At 39.2% G+C, this 20,059-nt stretch overlaps 2 protein-coding genes across 6 annotated transcripts in view; one reads left to right on the top strand and one right to left on the bottom strand.

The window, feature by feature from the left end:
- Spoon (A-kinase anchor protein spoonbill) overlaps nt 1-20,059 on the top strand; it is a 177,214-nt gene that overhangs the window by 83,982 nt on the left and 73,173 nt on the right. For 2 of the 3 annotated variants that reach the window (XM_083082352.1, XM_083082353.1), the window contains exon 4: nt 9,482-9,707. The gene's annotated coding sequence lies outside the window, so the exon portion shown is untranslated. Of the gene's footprint in view, nt 1-9,478; nt 9,708-20,059 lie in introns of all 3 variants that reach the window. The other variant, XM_083082355.1, reaches the window with a different exon arrangement.
- Nucleotides 1-20,059, bottom strand: part of E75 (ecdysone-induced protein 75) — an 89,855-nt gene that overhangs the window by 28,466 nt on the left and 41,330 nt on the right. Inside the window, exon 1 of one of the 3 annotated variants that reach the window (XM_083082347.1) lies at nt 12,846-13,065. The exons of the other annotated variants lie outside the window; for them this stretch is intronic. Within the exon in view, the coding sequence (XP_082938473.1) occupies nt 12,846-13,011 (166 nt within the window). The 5' untranslated portion in view covers nt 13,012-13,065. Of the gene's footprint in view, nt 1-12,845; nt 13,066-20,059 lie in introns of those variants that run through there. 3 annotated transcript variants of the gene reach the window in all.

Below are 20,059 nucleotides of genomic sequence, written 5' to 3'. Positions count from 1 at the left end.
CGAGTTCACTGGCATCGGCCCTCTTCCAGGTTGGCTAATCTTGCGACGAACGGAGAACGCCTGCTCGCCTGCCTGACTCGCTCCTTCGTCTTTCCCTCTCCTCGACCGCCTTGTCTTCTTCCTTCTTCTTCTTCCTCTTCTTGCTCCTTTTGCTCTTCTTTGATGGGAAATTCCCTTGGCGATTTCTACCACGGCTTTCATTATTTCCGACAGGCTGATGAAACAATTGGTCATCAACTTGTACACTTATTAATCTCACGTAATCAAAAAAATATTCATCATTATATTAGAGAGTTACGTCGAAAATTTGCCATTATTCGTCGAGAGCCTTCTTCTCTGATTTTATATTAATTATATTACAATATTAAAAATGCGCAGTTTTAATTTTGTACTGTTCTTGAATTAAAATCTCTAGAAAATATCTCGCGATAGATTTTTAAATAAGATTATTATTTATTAATGACAAGATTCGAAAAATTGAATAACTGTTGAAGAGGGACATACGACGTATGAAATTTACCAATGATTCACTGTGTTTCAGTATGATTCGTATTCTAACTATCTATTCTGTCCGATCTCTGCGAGTGACGCACCGAGTCATACGTTTCAGCGTTTATCGTTAACGACACGCGTTAACTCGTCCGCACGTGCGTGCGACTCGTTACAAGCAGGTTACAGGTGAAGTAGATGCAACGCGTGTCATCAGATTTATCGTACAGATAAAATCACAGGATTGTGGTCCAGTATTTTTTTCATACTTAAGCTTTCTATCATTTCAGGCTGCAAAGACCGACATTTAGTTATGATATGAAGTATGAAATAAATTTTGCAATTTTAACGAAGGAATGGCAAAGTTATATTTTTGCGAAATCTTGGCTGGCAAAATACTAGTACAAAGTATCATATATTTCATGTGCGATATTGCGTAGGAATTTAATAGTTTGTCTTGTAATTCGCGTTAATCACGCATGAAATAAGCAATTTACCGACTCGTTCGTCGATTCCTCATTCAATCGCGACGAGTATTAAATTAAACAGCGACCGTGAACCTACTTTTTGCGCAGCTTTTTGTCTATCAATCCTTGGACTCGCCTACCTTGGGATTTGACGCTCGTCTCTGCGCAGGTTGACCTCGGCGAGAATGAAAAGGATGTCGTAAGGACAAAGTCTACCAGTCGTTTTTTTGTTTTTTATTTTTCGAACGCTTCAGGAGAGACTTCGAGTCGCAGATTTTTATCAAACCACATAAATAGTAGCGATCCTTGAAATTAACCAAATAAGCTCTTCTATTCTCGACATTTTCGGCGTTTAATTCACTGAATTTTTTGAATCTTACGCGATAACATTTTTTACGATTAAAGTTCTCATTAATTATCTAGGATAATAATAGATAATAGGGACACTTGTCCTCGTTTTATCCTGAAGCATACGCGACGAGTTCGACAAGTGCCGAGGACAATGCGCTCGAGCCGAGTCGCTTCGGCATCGGTCAGTGGCCGTGTGCCTTAGACGGTTACGTATCACGTATTCACGATGCGAACTCTTCTTTGATCGGTCATCGGCACGACCCTCGACCATCATGTGCACACGCGCGAAGCGCTGTCAGGGCGGTGGGCTTCAGTAATCCGTACGCATGCACACGTTCGTCGATACCGCGTGCATTCACCCCAGGGCACTAGACTACTAGGGGTAGTAGTTGTCATATTTACCGCATTCAAATTTTAAAACGTCGCTGCTCAAGTTTATCGTCACGAAATTACAACTTTTCTTCTCACGACGTAATGTTTATTTCTATTAATTTGTAAATATTCTTTAAACAATATATATCATATACAATTATATACGAAATATTAATTAAACGAAATATTTATCTACACAAACAATAATAAATGGATGATAAACGGGCCAAAATTGGAGTTTGGCGAATAAAAGCAAAGCGCACGGAAGCTTAATCGAATAGAATCTCGTAGCCTCTTTTCGAATCACTTCTAATGTACATCTCGGTAGCATAAGATGGAACGGAAACACTGAACGGTTCAGCCATTGACATTCTTCAGTGAGCATAATTGTTTGCCTCGTTATGCAGCCACATATTAAAGGTAATCTAGGTTGCAACAATCATTTTAATAATCGAACAGATAAAATAGCAACGGAATTATAATTATTTTGCGAAAATACTAAATTTCGATTAGAAAATATTTAATAAAGTACGAGGGAAAATTTAAGTTCTCCATCATGTAAAGTTCAATTGTTTAAAAAATTGTTTGTTAGTAAACAAATTACTATTTTATGTATGTGTATATTGCTCTATTTTCCCAAATAACTTTGATATATACTGAAAGAATATTCAGTCATATTTAACATGCAGAAATATTTTAATCATCAATTTAGCAAATATTGTCTGACGAACAATTAGAAGGTTGCAATAAAAATGAAAATTTGCCGCAAGGATGAAGAGCGAGCAAAGACGGCGTGCATAACTAAACCTGAACTGTGCTCCAGATCTGCCGAGTGCTCTAAATTCATAAGTACGGCGCGATCGAGTCCACTCGAGGCATCGAGTGCTCGCTCTTATTCGCATGCTTGGAGTGCTGCGCGACGCGAGCGCGAACGCGAAAATGGGAGAAGACCATAGTGGTTCGCGGGTGGCGAGGAGTGGGAGGAGGGAGGTTAGTGAACGCAACTGGACGTCGGTCACTCACCTCCAACCATATTGCTCCACATCCGCGGAAGATAAAGCGAGAGGGGAAGAAGACGCGCTGGTGGCTGGACCACATGGCAGAAAACAAAGACAAAGTTATGCACCGGGCGAAAGGATGCGCGAAACCGGTGTTTATAATTATGTAATTGTCTCGCGAGAAATTGTCTCTCCGTCGAAATTTCGTTCCTCGTTCCACCTTTCACCATTGATCGCGTAGATTTCATCGCTGCCGTCTTATCTAGCAATCGCTTCGATAATCGGGGAAGGAAATTGAGCGGTCGAGCGTGTCGACGTTGCTTCATCGGCGCATTTACTTACGCGTCTCGAAGATATAGAGCGTTTGTATAATTACACGCCACTCATAAGGCGAATGTTCGCTGCCACGGCGAGAGTGTCACGAAACAATGCACGATAGCGTGCCGGAGAAAGTCTCGTGAGAGAGTATATCTGGGAAAGCCAATCGCCGTCGCATGACGAGTACGACTTACAACGCGATACGTATTTTTCGTAGACTAACGAGCGACGGGATAGTACTCTCGTGATAGAAATGGAGAGATTTTATCGCTTCCTCCTTTTCTCGAATCGCCGATTATAAAAGCTTGGAAGTTAATTCAGCTTGGAAGGTTACTCTGCTTTACTTGTAACATGTAGCGAAGATCTAATAAGATGATGAGAGTCTACTTTTTTTTAGAGAAATCCAAATATACTGTACACGACGTAACCTTTCAGCTAGGAATTCCGTACCTTGAATTTATACAGACGCTCTATTCCCGTTTCAACGAGAGGGCGATCGCGTTCGCGATTTTCTGCTCGCGAATGCGAGTCCCTTCCGGGCTGTTAGGACCGCTCGCGGTAACGAGCAACCGATGGGACGGACTATTGGTCGGTCCCCATGGTGCTGCGTTGGCGTGGTCCCGCATTAGCATCGATATAGCGAGGGTCAGGTCGGGTTCGCTGAACTCGATGCACCGTGTCGGTGCATCGTGCGAAACACGGCGCGGCGTCCGCGCGAGGAATGAAGAGTACTGGGCGGAATGTTAGAAAAGGCCGGTGTCAATGTACTCGAACCGCGACTATGATCTGAGGAACGATAACGAGACATCGATGCAACAACTTATTTTATGTGAAGTGAATTAAAGAAGTATACATACATGTTATGTTACGATTTTGTAATTATCATATAACGCAGCAAGCCAGCAATTAATTAATAAAAGTTCCGATTATATCGAATATCTTATATAAACTTTATACTTTCACGTGAAAAGTATGTCTGTAAAAAAATTTAACACCTTTCGTTCACTTTTCCCTTCTCAAACTTCGATTAATATCATTATTATTATAGTTCAATGTTATTTTCCTATTAATAATATATATAGTGACATAAGCACACACAAGTGATTATATTTAAATGCAATACAGTTTAAAAATACTTTTAAAGTTGCAACGAAGAGCTACCCATGTGAGAGCACGTGATAGCTTGCAAAACTGGTCCTCTCTGTGCGCTCATTGGCCCACGACGCGCGCCGCTGACCGAATAACCAAATTTGCGCTTGCCTACTTCGGTTGTTACGTAACCGCGTTGTTTCCACCGATTTCGCGCCAACGGACCCCGAGGGACCCACTTTAAACTAGTGTCTGTTTCTTTTTTATCTACGCACATCGCGGTCAATTTTAACGCACAAAGCTTGAGTTTTATTCAACTTTGGAATCAACACGCGAATCTTCTTTCTTTTGTTATTGCTATGTAATGATTGTATAATAAAATGCGAAAATTCAGAGAAGCACTTCTTGTCAAGAATTTTAACGTATATTTAAATAATATTTTAGTTACGTAATTATTAATTAATTAACTAAGGTGAAGATTGAAACATTTTCTGAAAATGAACTTTAAGTTCAAAAATATCTTATTTAATAACGGTAAACAATTTTAATCGTATTTAAACTTAATTAGTTGCTCTTTTTTTCTTAGAATTATGGTAGAATTTGAGAATTAAAAAAATTTTTTAAATGGCAAAAAAGCATTGCTAGATACAACAAGTCCACGCGATCGCGCTTGTACATACATAGCGTCGTTGCGGTTGCTCCTAACGATGCATCGACCTCTCTCTACGCGGTCGTGGCATGTGCACGGCTAGTGCATCGGCGGATCTACAGTTAGGCGAACCGAATTCGCGACAATGAACGAGGAAGCTAGCTGCAGCTTACCGACCTATTTTTAGATCACTAACGGATGACTACGCGCGCAAATATAAACGCCCTATTTTCTAATTTCTCTCGCGATCGTTACAGTGTGATTTATTTTTACTTTAAAACTGAATCATTTCAAGTAAACTTTTCATAGGATATTCATATTTTCCAGTTTAAATAGATCCATTAAAATCCGCAATCGTGGAGATAAGAAAATCCCATTTATATAAATTAATTAATAGATGTCTGTATTATTAGTTAATTTTTTTATTAAAAAATCGTTAAATTTTACATCACATAAAAAATTTATATGTTACATATATTATACGTATGTAATATATAATCTTATAATTAGTAAAAAACTCGATAATTTTTATGCGAACAAATTAGTTTTCCATCTCGGTATTAAGAGTTGATGATTATAAAACGTACAACTCTCGGACTTTGTTAACATTTTGTCACGATTTAGAAGCATTTGCGTTCACTGACAATTAGTTTGATGTTGGATCTCGCCCATACGTTGCCTCTTTTGTTCACGTTGACTCGTTGATCCAGATTCGGATTGACCGACTTCCTTCGATCCAGCTGCAGTGCGATTAACATTCGATCTCACTAACGTACCGTCTAGATGATTCGATCGACAAAAATGGCAAAAGGGCACCTGCTTACGAGATATTCTATTCATAGAAAAGCGAGTCCGCGGAAAAATCGCGATGGCGAGATAATAAAAACCTATACGGATTAAACGCTGTTTATGCAAGAGGAATCAAAATGTCACGTATTTTTGATTGTAATCGAAAGAATCGTTTCGAGCAAATCGTATATAAGGTAAGAACTGCGCGTCCAATTAGACGAATGAAATGCTATCGACTACGGGAACTGCTTACCAAGCATAATTGCCTCGACATTTCGACATCGTAATTCAGTACGTTTCAAACGAGAACAACAACAATCGTCGAGGCCCTTGACCCCTCGCTTGATACACTACACCGAAAGGTAGATTCTGCTTGGTGGCGTAATACGTCTCGAAGGAGTCAGTAGCCCGGTGTCGAGCCATTGACCTAACAAGGCCGAATCGCCGGATCGGTGGAAATCTATAGTCAATCCCGGAACTATTACAGTTGTCTCGATTAGCATATTTCTCTAATATAAATACACTTCAACAATTTTATCGCTTCAATATGACGTAATGTTTTGAAAGATTTGCTTAGACAACATTTTGATCGGCTATGTTTTCGAGTTATCTCACCCATATTTACTAAAGAACGTCAAAACTTCCCAACGTCAAATCCCTTTTGAGTTTGATGTTTGAAGTGCCGGGATATCCACACATCGAATTTAGCCACGTGACTCTGCGAAATCGTCCCCCTGATCGTTCGCGCGCACGCGGCCTCCACGTGGAGGACATTGTCGAGAATTTGGCGAGTCTGCTTGAAGCTTGGCGCGAGGAAACGAGAGGAGGAGAAAGAGAGACAGAAAGAGAGAGAGAGAGAGAGAAAAGAGCGTCCTCTCTCATCACGAGGTGTCACTGACTCCCGTACGTAGGTGATCGACCTCCATAGCCCCCACCAGCCTCTCTACATTCGTCCCTTGCCACCTTCTTACTCCGTCGTTGCTTCTCGTTGGCACTCTTGCCCCCCTTTCCTCCTGGTCATCTGCAAACGCGTACTGCGATGACGTAACGCCGGTTATTCAACCTGGTTGGCCAGTGACGAAATGCCAATGGCCACGATCCGGCTCTGCGAAAGTGCCCTCCGCCTCGCGTAGCCGCTATTGTTGAAATGAGACCCGCTCCCGTTTCTTTTTCTTTCTCTCGCAGAGACCGTGTGCCTGACATCCCCCCGTTAACATTGATAATTAATCGTGAGTCTGCATTTTTTGAAGATCCATCGCAGATAAAACGTACCGCGATCTATCGACGAAATCTCGATGATATTTTGACATAAAAAAATGAGGAAAATTGCTCAATATTATATAATATAGCACAGTTAAAAATAATGAAAAAAATTCAATCGATATTAGCAATCTGAACAAATTTTGATCGTAAATTTAGATCATATTTGTGTCACGTAGCCTAATGTAAATCTAATGTCACGAATTTAAAGATGAGTCGATGGGAATGAATCATACCACGAGCCGGAAAGTGTTTGGTTGTTATTTACGAACGTTTTTTTTCGGGCGTTTTCAACCGCGTCATCATGCTCTGATTAAAAGGTGGCGCTAGAACGTTCAACTTCGATCTTTAATACGTCCAGCTGATGGTGGAAGTGAGTCTTTGACTGGATTAGAATTATTCATCGTCTTTGGGAGCGCGCGAAAATATCTCATTTATATAAAATCCAATTATTTAATAGAATAACATAATTACGAAGCTAATAATCGATCAGATTTACTGACAGGATTTAGACTTATAAATTTTCCGGGTTTTATATAAATCGTAATAATAATAAAGAGAATAAATGGAACCGTTTACTAAATATCGCGAATAACAATGCAAACAGCGAGATGTATAATCGTACAAGTATAAATCAGTTTCTCGATTAATATGTTACACGTCGTCAAAATAAATCGTCCGGAAAGCATCTGCTACCATCAATCGATACGCGCTCTCGAAGCTTTTACGAGTAGATTCTGGCACGTGTGCCTCTACTAAACGAATCCATGATTCCGTTATACGTGGAATCCTGGGACGAGGAGGTAGGTGCACGCGTCAAGGATACGCGTGGCGGCGGCGGCGGGTGTTCACGTGCCAGCTATGTGAGTTTAACGCATGTGAAGAAGAGAACGAGAGACGCCAGACGCGCGCGATGTACGCGGCGGTGAGTGACCTATGGGTCCTCTCGTCCCTCCCCTCCGCGAATATTGCGTGTCAATGTACTTGGTACTCACGTACGAATGTCGCGCAATGCGTGATCGCTGGATGAATATGCTTTATTGATGTACGATAAACGCACCTTATAAAGTTTCTTTTATTTTTTCTAATTACGCGAAATGAAATAATCGATAATTGATCCTTAATCTGTGTTTACCAAAAATCAACTGTTCGCGTCTGAATATACTGCATCGTACATCTTTCGATTTTTATCGCGAATGAGGAAGAAGATCATCACACAATTAAAAAAGAAATTAAGTTAGCGTCATAAAATAATGACATGAATAAACATTAATTATTGTGTATAAGGAAAATTTCAAATCATTTTTTTCACATGATATGCGAGCTGATGAATCTAGATCGAAAACGATATTATGATAAACCAATGAAATAAAATAATTAAGTACCGATAGCTTGATGCGAATTTTTGCAACGTTCAGAAATACTAGACTAACAAAAAATCGACGGGAAAATGTAAGATTCCCGCAAAAGTAGCATATATAACCAAGGGTCTGGTTATATATTCTGATATTCCTCGCAATATTACTTTTTGTCGCGCATATCGATTTAACGGTGAATCCTTAGGCGAGATTACGGAAGCAGAGTTGCGGTTCACAATGTCATTAGCACGGCGATATAATAATGGATTTTCTTCACGGGCAGATCGGCAGAGTTCTAGCAGAGTGTGCGTTTATCGCGCCGCGCTTAAAGTACCACCGAAGAGGCGAACGAACCCGAGCAGAAAGAAGGAAGAACGAACGAAGCGAGCATCGCGTTAATGACTTCTGTCGTCATTAGGTGTAATCGATATAATCTCGCACGTCGGGCAAACGCGTGTTGAAAGAGTCTACGTAATGTCTGAGAAGTCCGACGATATTTTACTGCTCTACGCCGTAAAATGTGGAAGTTATTATTCTTATCGCGTACACGTAATCGTACACACGATCGCAAAATTATCGTCTTACTTACCTCATTTATAAATGCTTTAATTAACACAAAGTTGACTATTTCGCAAGGCGAAATTCGCACGATGGGCGATTAGTACCCACCTCTTTTATCTTCAAATGTCGACGTAAAAAAATTGTCTGTACAAAAAGCTTAGGTATTCTGCCTGGAATAAATCTCACTCGATTTCTCTTCAATTCACCTATTTTTCAAAGTAGATACGCAGTATGTCGCTGTGCGAGGCTGACGACCAGGAAGAAAGGAGAACGCAAAATAGGGGGAGAGCTGGTCGCCGAGTTGGCGCGCAAATGGGTCGGGGGCAATGACCAGCTCGGCATTGCTGAACTGAAAATTTATTGGGGACGCTGACGCCGCACTCTCGCGCGCATTGCGCAAGCCTCTGATCGGACACGTAGCTTGCGCGCATTAATCGCAATCGAATCCCGGAGAAGAGCGGCACGTCTTCGACGCGAGCCTCTCTGTATGACGGGTCACCGGCGCACGTAAACTACTTTCGATTTTCGCTATCTCCGAAAACTTTCTAACTCGATGACACAAGTATCGCGGATACCGGCACGAGTATTACCGCACTCGATGCGAGCGCTGGAAACTTTCTATGCAGAAAGAATAGAATCGAATTAATCGGAGTTAATTAAACGTCGTTCGTTCATTTGACGCGAATGTGAATAACTCGAAGAGAAATATAATGATAAATATTTGATCACGTTTGACGATAGACTTTCGCATGCGTTACATTTGCCCTTTTATAAAAGTAGGTGTCGCAGAGCAGGCGGGACGAACGAAGAGAGGCGCGATCGAAAATAATCAAGCAGGCCGGTTTCGCAAGATGACGCGGTCCAGCGCGTAAAGCAAGGCCATCGGGTCGTAGGCATGGCCTGGTTGCGCCTGTTGCTGACACGAGGAGTACACATCACTATTTGCCGCGGAGTTAACAGAATGCCAGAGAAGACGAGCTCTCCGAAGTCCGCAGTCTCCACTGACGTAAGTAGTGCTAAGTTATTTGTGTTAGATGCGTAATAGCCCACAGACTGATATAGACAAAGAGGGATCTGATGTAAGAGGTAGTTTTTCTATTACATTAAGATAACGTAATGTCTTCTTTAATTACTTCAGTAATAATTATATACTCTCTTTTTTCCTTAATAGAGAGATATAATTCCCTTGTTATTTTTTTTTAAATAATTTGATGAGATGAATCGAATTCTTTTAGAGTTCCCTGTACCTCTAAATAACATCGCATCGCGCATTTTACGATATCTATGAAATAAATTTGACGGGAAAACATACATATGTCATAAATACAGTCAGATCGATTCGATCGATACGATATCGAATATTTGTTGATCCGCGCGACATTACGTTGTCATCGACACGCGAGTAGAACAAACGCCGCGTCTAACGCGTGAAAGTAAGAGCCGACACGGCGTCGGTGTACCAGCGGCCTTGATTCGGCTGGGGTTACCGGCCGACATCCAGGACGGCCGAGGCCCGTTTGCCGTTGCTCAATACCGCATTGGACATACCTGACTGTAAAAACAGTCGCCTCATTTGCGAGACACCATGATGAAATTTCGCTCTTATTTCTAGAGATGTTCATTATTGGCCTGGCTTAAGTCTGATTCGTTTAAGCGCTATTTAAACGAGCGTTAAGTATATTTAAAGATTGAAACGTTTAAAGGCATCGAATATATTCTTTTGTTATAGAAGAGATTTCAGTCTCTAAAGAATACGAGAATCTATTAATAATCTTGTTCATGATCTCAGCCTGTTAATGTAATTGCAATTTTGTTCTGTCCTGTCAACTGTTAAATGGTCGAGTGAAGATTTGTTAGATTTAATAGCTTACTGTCTAATCTCGAGAAAAACATTCTTGCGAAATTCATTTAAATGACGCGCACACGTGGTCGGCTACTCGCTTCCATTAAATTGCGATCGCGGTGAGTATCCATTCGAGTTTTGCGAGAAACGTTTAGGTAAGAATCGGCGACACGTTTATGTAAGCCGAAGGGAAAAGGTGTCACATACGCGAATAAAGCCCAATCGGGATACACGAGACGGCGAGACGTGACGCAACTTCAAAGGTGGGTCGACGAGATGAGAGCAAGTGCGAGAGGGTCTTCGGCGAGGAGGGGGAGATCGACGAGAAAGAAGAAATGTCGCCGCGAGCGCGAGGTCAGAGCTGCAGCTTTCTCCGAGTGGCAGAGGCTGGTAGCGAGCGATTGAGAGTAAAAGCTGTCAAGGGGAGAGAGAAAGAGGAGCGAGCGAACGAGTAGCGCGGCCGAGAAGAGAGACAACGTCAGAGAGAAAGGTGAAAGCACTCTCACCTCGCGACTCCCGTCGCCCCTAGAGGATCTTCAGGTTTTTATAAGCGCTCGAGAAAAAAAAACGGAGTAACAGTTGCACCGGCGATTCGACTGACGCTGAGAAAATTATTTAAATGGCCTCTACGTGCGATATATTTCTCTCGGACCACTAAATAAATTGTCGCGAATAAATGTAGAACGAAAGGGAACATTATTCTTCGAAGAAGGACATAGACACACTCTCGACATAGAACTGTACAACAACGGCCGTGAGTCGTTTTGCGAGCAATTGCGAAATTCGAAAACGACCGACGCTGCTACATTCTCGTATCTATTATTATTCAACCTTTTTTTTTTCACTCTCGACGCGTGCTCAGGGACGTGGTGAGCGTAGTTTATCCTCGGAATTAGATCTCGCTGTGACGGGAGCACTTGTCACCGGAATAGATAATTTAACTCGATAATAATAATTTATTGAAACGAGATATAAATTATAGGTTGATTTCGCGATTAGAGAAGGAAAATGCAGGATTTGTATAATTGACATTCTTCGTATTAGATTTTTTAATTAATTTCTAATCAGGCAAAGTTAAACATTGGAATTTATAAGTCGACCTCCACATTCTCGAATTCTAAGATCATATCATCGGTTTGTCTAGGATCATTAGGTAAATTTAACAGAAGCAAATTGTACTCAAATTAGAATATCAATTTTTACAGTTAGAATGTGTATCGTTTTTTATCAAGCATATCTAGCAAAAGGCGTACTTTGACGATAAAAGGTGCGTTTTTTCCGCTTCTCTGGAAGTCTTAAGTGATGCTGCAACTGCCATCGCTCGGTACACGGTGCAAGTTGATCGTTAGGTGCATGTAAGTTCGCGGACGACAGATGGCAGACCCACGTCCGTGCAGCCCGACAATGTCAATGTCAACGAGCACGTGAGCCCCGCTCGAGGTAAAATCGATACGAGTCAGTGTCAAAGCTTTTCCCGGAGAAAGGCGCGCAAATTGCATATTCCAAATATATCCAATTGTATATGAGAAATTATATAAAGACGTAAACTAATGTAATAGGATTGCTTCGAGCAGAATCTAAATTTCATAATATGTTGTAAGGGCTTAGTTCTGGTGAGATACGCCCATAATTATCGTCACCAAGTCTATAAAGAAATATCCCTTTATACAAACAGATCCTTTTCTTGGAAGTGACATTCGAAATATTAAATTTATACAAGATATCGACGAGAAATATTAATCAATATCATTTATGATCAATGCTCCTACTGAGAACACTTGCTGAATTTTATTATTACGTAGATAAACAGAGCCATACCTTACTGGAAGCTTTAAAATGACACAATGAAATAATTTAATAATTTAAAGTCTGTGAAAAATTAAAAATTTATGATTCACAAAAATATTTGCATGTCAGAAAAACACATATTTCTAATATTATTATGAGGTACACAAGAATCATTAGACTAGTCCAATCCTACATCAGCCCGCGGCCGATCCTGCGCGGAACGACGATGATGAACAATATATCCTTTCAAAGAAATGACCTCGTCGAGATAAGCAAGTGATATGCAAAAGATATTATTATTATTGTTATTATTAATAATAAGAATTTTGAGAATAATTAATTATTAGAGACATCATATATTGAGATCCGGACAGGATCGACAAGATCGAACATCTGATTACTAGACTTTTCGCTCACTAAACAAGCGTCTCTTATTTTTCACATCTATTTATAAGATTTCAGCTATCAAAACGATAAGCGCGATATTATTGCAAATCATTGCGTTTATCGAACCTTTGACACGTTGATGACGTCTCTCGGTTTTCTGCTGCGTCTCGGTGATCACGATGGTAGCCGTCTCGCTGATGACGATCGGATCCAGGGTAGTGTTATAGTCGACGATCGGTCCGCGGACGATCGTGTCCACATTCGCGTCATCGCGCACCACGATTGTTGACATACCCGCGTTAATGACAACGTGTGTTAAGGAATGCGCGTTCCCCCGCGATGGGAAGGTAATGCGTACTCGAAGGTTGATATGACCATGAATGATGCGGGGTGAAACGCGGGATGAAACGCGAGGCTTCTTGCGCAAGCGTCAATGTGCCCACGCTATTTGGGGGAGATTCTAATTCTATATTTCTTCTGGGCGCGGGTGTGCGCGTTAAATCCCTTTTCGGAAAAAAGTTCAGGATCTCGAAGAAATGATTGAATGAAGGGATATATTTTGATGAAAATTAAACTTCTGCCGCAGACAATTTTGGATTTTCCATTATGTTTTCATTTATATAGAACGCGACGTGTCTTTAATTATCTGAATCATAATGAAATTAAATCTTCATTTCTTCTCGCGATCTTTAGATTTTACAAATTACTGATGTCGAACGTATTTATATCTGTTTATGAACAATGTAAATCTAAGAGAAATAGCGGTGGCAAGGGATAAAAATAGGATAGAATGATATAAGCGGAAATCATTAATAACTAACAACAAACCGTTAGTACAAAACGCATGAACAACGATACATCCGAGCGATGTTATCGATACAATCGTTAAGATGTATGCGTGATATATCCCTCTATCAATTTATAACTATTGATAAAAATCAGCGAGAGGATGGCGATTCAAAGAAGGATATCGCGGATAATCTCTGAATATACTAATATTTTTTTGATACACATTTATTTTTTCTAACTATATTTAATTACTTACTCCTTGATGTTTTATGTAATATCGCAAGGTTGACCAACTGATTAACTTACCTGCAACAAAAAGATAAAGACTAATGTTAATATAATTGATATAACAATGTAAAAGTATATTTATTCATGTATGTATGCGTGTATGTGTGTCTATGACAAAACTTATACATATTATCGAGGAATTTTAATCGATTCAAAGGTTCTTAAGTTATGCCGATTTCGCAGGCGATACTTATATCTCGTGCCATTATCACAAACTTGTACGGTCATACATTGTCGCAAGTGGGACACGCGACACTGATCAACTAAAAATAGATATCATATGCAGAAATGTTGTCATTGTCTATACATATTGCATAAGAGTTTAGGCTTGACGTTAATGTATCACGCGCGCGAGTCAGTATTCTAATTACTTGGGTGTTACATTCACCAACCTTTCACAGACCTTATTTTTCATTTTTTGTTTTTTAATTTTTATTTTTTTTTCTACATTAATAATTGTAATTTATTAAATTTTAGATGCTTATTTTTAAACTTAATTTTAGATGCACCTCACACGAAATTAGTAGAAATTTATCAAATTTACCGATAGGCCTATCAATAACATATTGACAAAACTATATTAAATTATGTTATTCAGAATGGTCAGCTTTTCAGTCCCAAATTACATAATACAGCAACAAAACCTAACTGTAATCTGTCTCATAAAACCCTTCGACTACCTTTTTCGGCTACCTGACCTAACTCTATTCTCGTTCACTTAGGCAAGTATGCTAGCTTGACAGCTAGCCGAAACTGGATGCCTTCGAAAATTAGGCCGAGATCGATGGGTCCCCTTTTAATAGGCCATAACGTTATCTCGACCGTTTTATCGATACCGACTCGCGAGATGTGAATTTCCTGTCGTACCGACTTCTTGTTAGAGATTCGCAAAAGGCAGTGGCGCCTCCGCTCGGATCGCGTGCGAAACGTTTCATGATCATATGTGCGATGAGATTTTTGCACGCGTATGCGCGTAATGCGTGTTCATGTATAGGATGTCTCAAAAAAATTTTTAACAGCATTTTATTTTTCTATTCTTTGTTGTCTAATTTTTTCCAATAAAGTTTAAGATACTAGAAAATCTTGAAAAAGAATAATTCCGGAGATCTCTAGAAATGGACCAATTTGGTATTCAAGATAAATTAGATCTCATTTTTTATTTCTTTAATGACACATTGAAACCTGTTTTAATTATTATTAGCTGCAAGTTTAAAAAGAGCTTCCGACTCTCATCTTCATTGATAATCCTGACTTTGCTAACTGCCATATGTATTATTGATTTATTAGTCTTTTGCAAAACAAACGACTCCAACACATCTTTTTTTCCTACAGGTATTTGATTTAATAAGCGATTGTACTTCAAGTATAAAGAAATATGTAACAGATACATTGTAAAAAAATATATATGCTATAGAAGAGTAGCGTGAAGAGATCTGTTCAAGATTGCAACATTAATTTAAGTTGATAATTTCGATAGATTTTAATCAATATAATCCCGATCAAAAAGACCAGACATTATATTCATAAAAAAAATTGCGCGTGAAGAATCATCTTTCTCTTTTATTTTCTTGCTGTGATAAATTTAATATGATTACGCGCGCAAAAATAGCGCGACAAGAATCATGGCCTCGATCATGACAGCTTCGAGAATAGGACTCCGATGTGTATCTTTCTTGAAACAATCTGTAGCAAAAACGGAATAGATTCGCAAGCGCGCGCGTCCACGCGTTGGTGTTGGTGTATCACCTTGGAGCACCTACTACACCTATCTACAGGGTCGTTGACCGGGCGCGAAGGAAAGTGGGACGGTGCGAACGCTACCGAACGGCTAATGTGCGAAGGCCTTGAGAGATCACTGACGCATGCCTCCATACAAGTAGACGCACATAACACACATGTGCTTCTCTTTCTCTCTCTCCCCACGTTCATTTGTGAGATGACTCTCTTTTTCGTCGCCAAAATTCGTCCCAGACTCCTAATAATATTCTCAGTTTCTCCCAAATCTATTCCGAAATAAGATTAATTTTATATTCAACAGAACGCTAACTTGTATTTATATGCGTCTATTTTCATATGGATATATTTATAATATTGTAGTAAACAGTTGAATTATTAAGTTTCTTTCATTAATATTAATGAAATTGATTGAAAAATTGCGCAATGTGAAACGTTCTTATTGCGGAAATTCGATGAAAGTGATTCACAATCCTTTGATGTTAATCGGTAATTCTAAGAAAGTGAAAGCAAGCGACCGCGTGTTCTTTACGTTACGCGAAATTTCTAGAGTCATAATTCGATATAATATTCTTACGCTTTACCGGTTAACGAAATTATATATTTTTTTCAGTTTAAGAAATCATGTATCTTTTAATCCGTCAGATGTCAGCGAAAAAATAATTACGTAAACATAATGTTTAAAAAAAATTAGCCAAAGAATCATTGAAAATCATACAATTGCTAAACAATATTTAATCCTCTCTTTATTCGGTTTGTTTCTCTTTCTTTTTATAAAGTTTTAAGACATTGCTTCTGTTTACATCGTTATACGTCTATAAAAAAATTTTACGTAATTTATTTTGGATGATTTATTGACGGCGGTTAATAAAAATCGAAACGCACAAATTCGCTGTTGCGCTTGAGAAATCAGTCCTCGTCGCCCATTTCCGGCCTCCCACCCTCCCGTGGACATACCACCACGAATCCCGGGGTCGGGGTGATATCAGGTCGTTGGGGCAACGATCTCACCACGATTCCTAACCCGGTCAACCGCGACACGGATTCGACGCACACCAACCTCCATCACCCCCTCGATTATGTGTCATTGTAGCATCCATTCGGAACCATCCTACGAGGATGATCGCGCGGATTTTAAATTAAAATTACCACGACAAACCGCAAAGTTGTTTCTTCGTGAAACTGTGTTTCTCCTAGCAATGAGAAATCGAGAAAAGTATTCACGGACTCGCGATTCGATCGTTTTAATTAGATAACACAATCATCGTTAAATCTTCGTTTAACTTCATAAACGTTAAGCTCGCATACTTAGATAAGGGGAATAATCAAAAAATCTATAACTGCGGAGAAAAAAAAGATATGACAGTTCTGGAGCAATCTGCACATATTCTTGTACGCCCAGCATTTATATTATATATATCGATTGTATCGCTTTATTGGCAGGCGCTGTGACATTAAGCAACGTACGTTATTACCATATTTATAACTTACACAATAGTTGCAATTGGTGCGATTAGCGCCACGCGTAAGAGACAAACGGGTATGCAAAAAACCGGGTGCGCCGATATATCGACTGATTTGTACGCGAAGTTCGTCGCGGATCGGCGATCTCGTGTCCTTCGGAGCCGGAATCCACATCAAGTGGTTCATCGACATCGAACGAGGATAATCGCTCTGTATGCGCGCCTTCGACGTTCACGCCGCCTCTCAATCGTGATTCAATACTTTTTTTCTCTCCCTCCTCCTTCCAAAGCTGAATGTTCTTTCGACGGATACTCGAGTGATTAAGTGTTTATGCGTCACGGTTAACCATGTGATGCATCTTATTAGGCATAGATATGATAATTACAAAATGTGTGGAGAAACATGCATGTTTAATAGCACACTTGGATATAATATAATAAATGTGATTGAAATTAGAATTATTATTAAATTATAAATTAATGAAGTTAGAATCTTAGCTTGAAAATTGGTGATTAAAATCGAATTTTAAAATTTGTTTTGTTTTCTTTCTAAAAAAGACATTATTTTTTGTCGCTTTGATGTACATTAAATCTAACGATTAATAATAGCGTTTGATAAAAGATTAGAGAAAAAAGAGATACTGGATTTATTTTTCTATTATGACGCATAGTTCAATGATTTGTTATCAATCGATCGACGCGTGTACGACATGCTGTCAACCATGTGATATTTTTGGGATCAATATCTAAAGAAAATATTCGATAAAAATGTAAATGTCAGATAACGATCGTCTATTTAAAAAGAATTGCGGAACAAAAATTGCAAGAAAACGTCTAAAAAATAAAATGAAAAACATATTCTGTGCACGAATTATTACGCATAAAGATAAAAAATATAGACGGAATTATTTATGCTTTCATTTCTTACAAAAAAAAAAACTTTTATGAATTTTATGATAGAATTTTGCTAGCATATTTTAACCCTTTTTTAACCCTAACGGGAATAAGAACCTTCTAACCTCGATTATGTTTAAAAAAGACAAAAATTAGTTCATTGCATCGATAAATCTAAAAAAATAGTAAAAAAAGGACCAAAAGGCTAAAAACGACGCGGACCCTAACGGGATCGGATCTATATACGAGAAACCAAGTCATTTTCTTCCTATATAGTTTAAGAAATAATCTTTCTCTCGATAGTAGTTTCCTCGTAAATGTGCAAAGGTTTGAAGGATTAAAAAAGCCTTTCGCGCTTCGACGAACTCTTCGCACGTTCTGCAGCTATAAAGTGTTTTATTTTTTTTCTCTACCATGACGAAAAGTCACTAAGTTACGATTGACTTCGAATATTTTTTTCTCTACATTTTTATTATTTTCTCCTTTTTCTTAATACAACGAAATCACCGGAAGGCTTACCGTAACTGTTCTTCTTCTATGGACCATCAGAAGAAAGAAAAAGTATGCAAATAAAACAAAATAAAATATAGTATATGTCATCTTAGAAAAAAGGAGTTAGTTTTCCGTTTCAGTTAGTTCCTTTTCCTTTCACGGTTAGTTGCGGAATTGAAAGCTAAAAAAACTGAAAACGAAAAATAAAAATTGCATTGTTTCACTTTAAAAAAGAAATATATCCAATGAGTTGATAAATAATTAGCATTAAATTATTATATAATTAGCATAAATGATTATATAATCTACAGACAAACGTAAATCGTTTCTCAGCCGAGATTGATTAAATGACTCAAGGCAGGTAAATAAGGAAGCACATCTCATCAAATATCATTATTGTCATGATAATCACATAGGATATTCTCGCTTTCAGCGGAACTCGAAAGATTAAACCTCGGGGGCTTAAGTTGCCTCGTCCTCGCGAAGCAGGGTGGAATGACCTCGATAGCGCAAATTATCCCGCTAAACGTAGGTGGCCTATGTATATCCGTGTCAAGTGGCCCCGCGAAAATAGCAGAACCATGGACCCCGTCTCCGAGAGGCTGCGTGTTCTAGTGGGGGCATGATAATATAGGGTGGGAGAAATCGAGAGAAGGGCGTATCGAGAGGGGAAAGGGCGAGGGAGAGAAAGAGAGATCCGCTGGCCTAGTTAGGGTGAGTGCTACCCTCGGCGGTCGACGACCTCGCGACCTCGACGTTCGCGAACCTCCCTCTTGCCTCTGAAAGTATCTATGGTCGCTTGCCAAAGAAATATACATCACATCTAGAGGATGTATCTGTGCAGGGTAATTTAAGGTCCATACATTATAATAATTTGTATCCTCTCTCTCTCTTTCCTCGTCGTTAGATATTTATATATTTTAATACATTTTTTAAAAATTATATATATATTTATTTATTCATTATGCAATATTTTATTTCCATTCTTAGCGAGATATATAAAAATTCCTACAGATTGGAATAAATCCTGTTCTCTTTAATCTTCTCACGTTTTTTTCGAAAAATCTCATGTGAGTTAAATTGCATAACGCAAATATTGTTTAAAACGAATATTTTGTAACAAGTGCAAGAGCATTTTATATTAAGTTTGTGGCAAGAAGAATAGAATTGGCGAATTTTCGAGAGAATGAGCGAGCTGTGACGCGGAGGTGGAATGCATAAGTTGGGGTAGATGTAATATCTATAACATAGGGCGACAGGTTGGTAGAAATGCTATACTTAGCACGGAAGGGAGGGATGAGCGATACCGGGGCTGGTTGGTAGGTCAGAGTTCGTTGGCCTCGAGGTTACCGGCCCTCCCTTCACCCCCACAACCCTTCCTACGCCACATAAGTTCCGAGGGCGCGCGTGAGTAATCGTTCGATTCGTTTGAATTTCTATGAAATACTTTACATCGTAAATGGCCACTCGTTTCACCTTTCTCATTGATTTAATCAAACGGAGTAAATAAAATATATAATAATGTTAAAAAGAAGAAAAACAAAAGACGTGACAGAAAGCGACGATGCGATTTTTGTACAATTAATTTGCGAGAAAATTTGAGTAAGATGATCAGCGTAATATAGTAGGAAACGTAACGTAAAAATTGTTTTCCTCTTTTCTCGATGCAATCCAAACGAA

The sequence above is a fragment of the Camponotus vicinus genome, unplaced genomic scaffold, assembly GCF_025532165.1.
Source record: "Camponotus vicinus isolate PSW18456_S1 unplaced genomic scaffold, iyCamVici1.0 SCAF_11, whole genome shotgun sequence".
Lineage (NCBI taxonomy): Eukaryota > Metazoa > Arthropoda > Insecta > Hymenoptera > Formicidae > Camponotus > Camponotus vicinus.
Note: the sequence above shows the minus strand (reverse complement) of the source record. Positions and strands in the feature narration are given on the sequence as shown.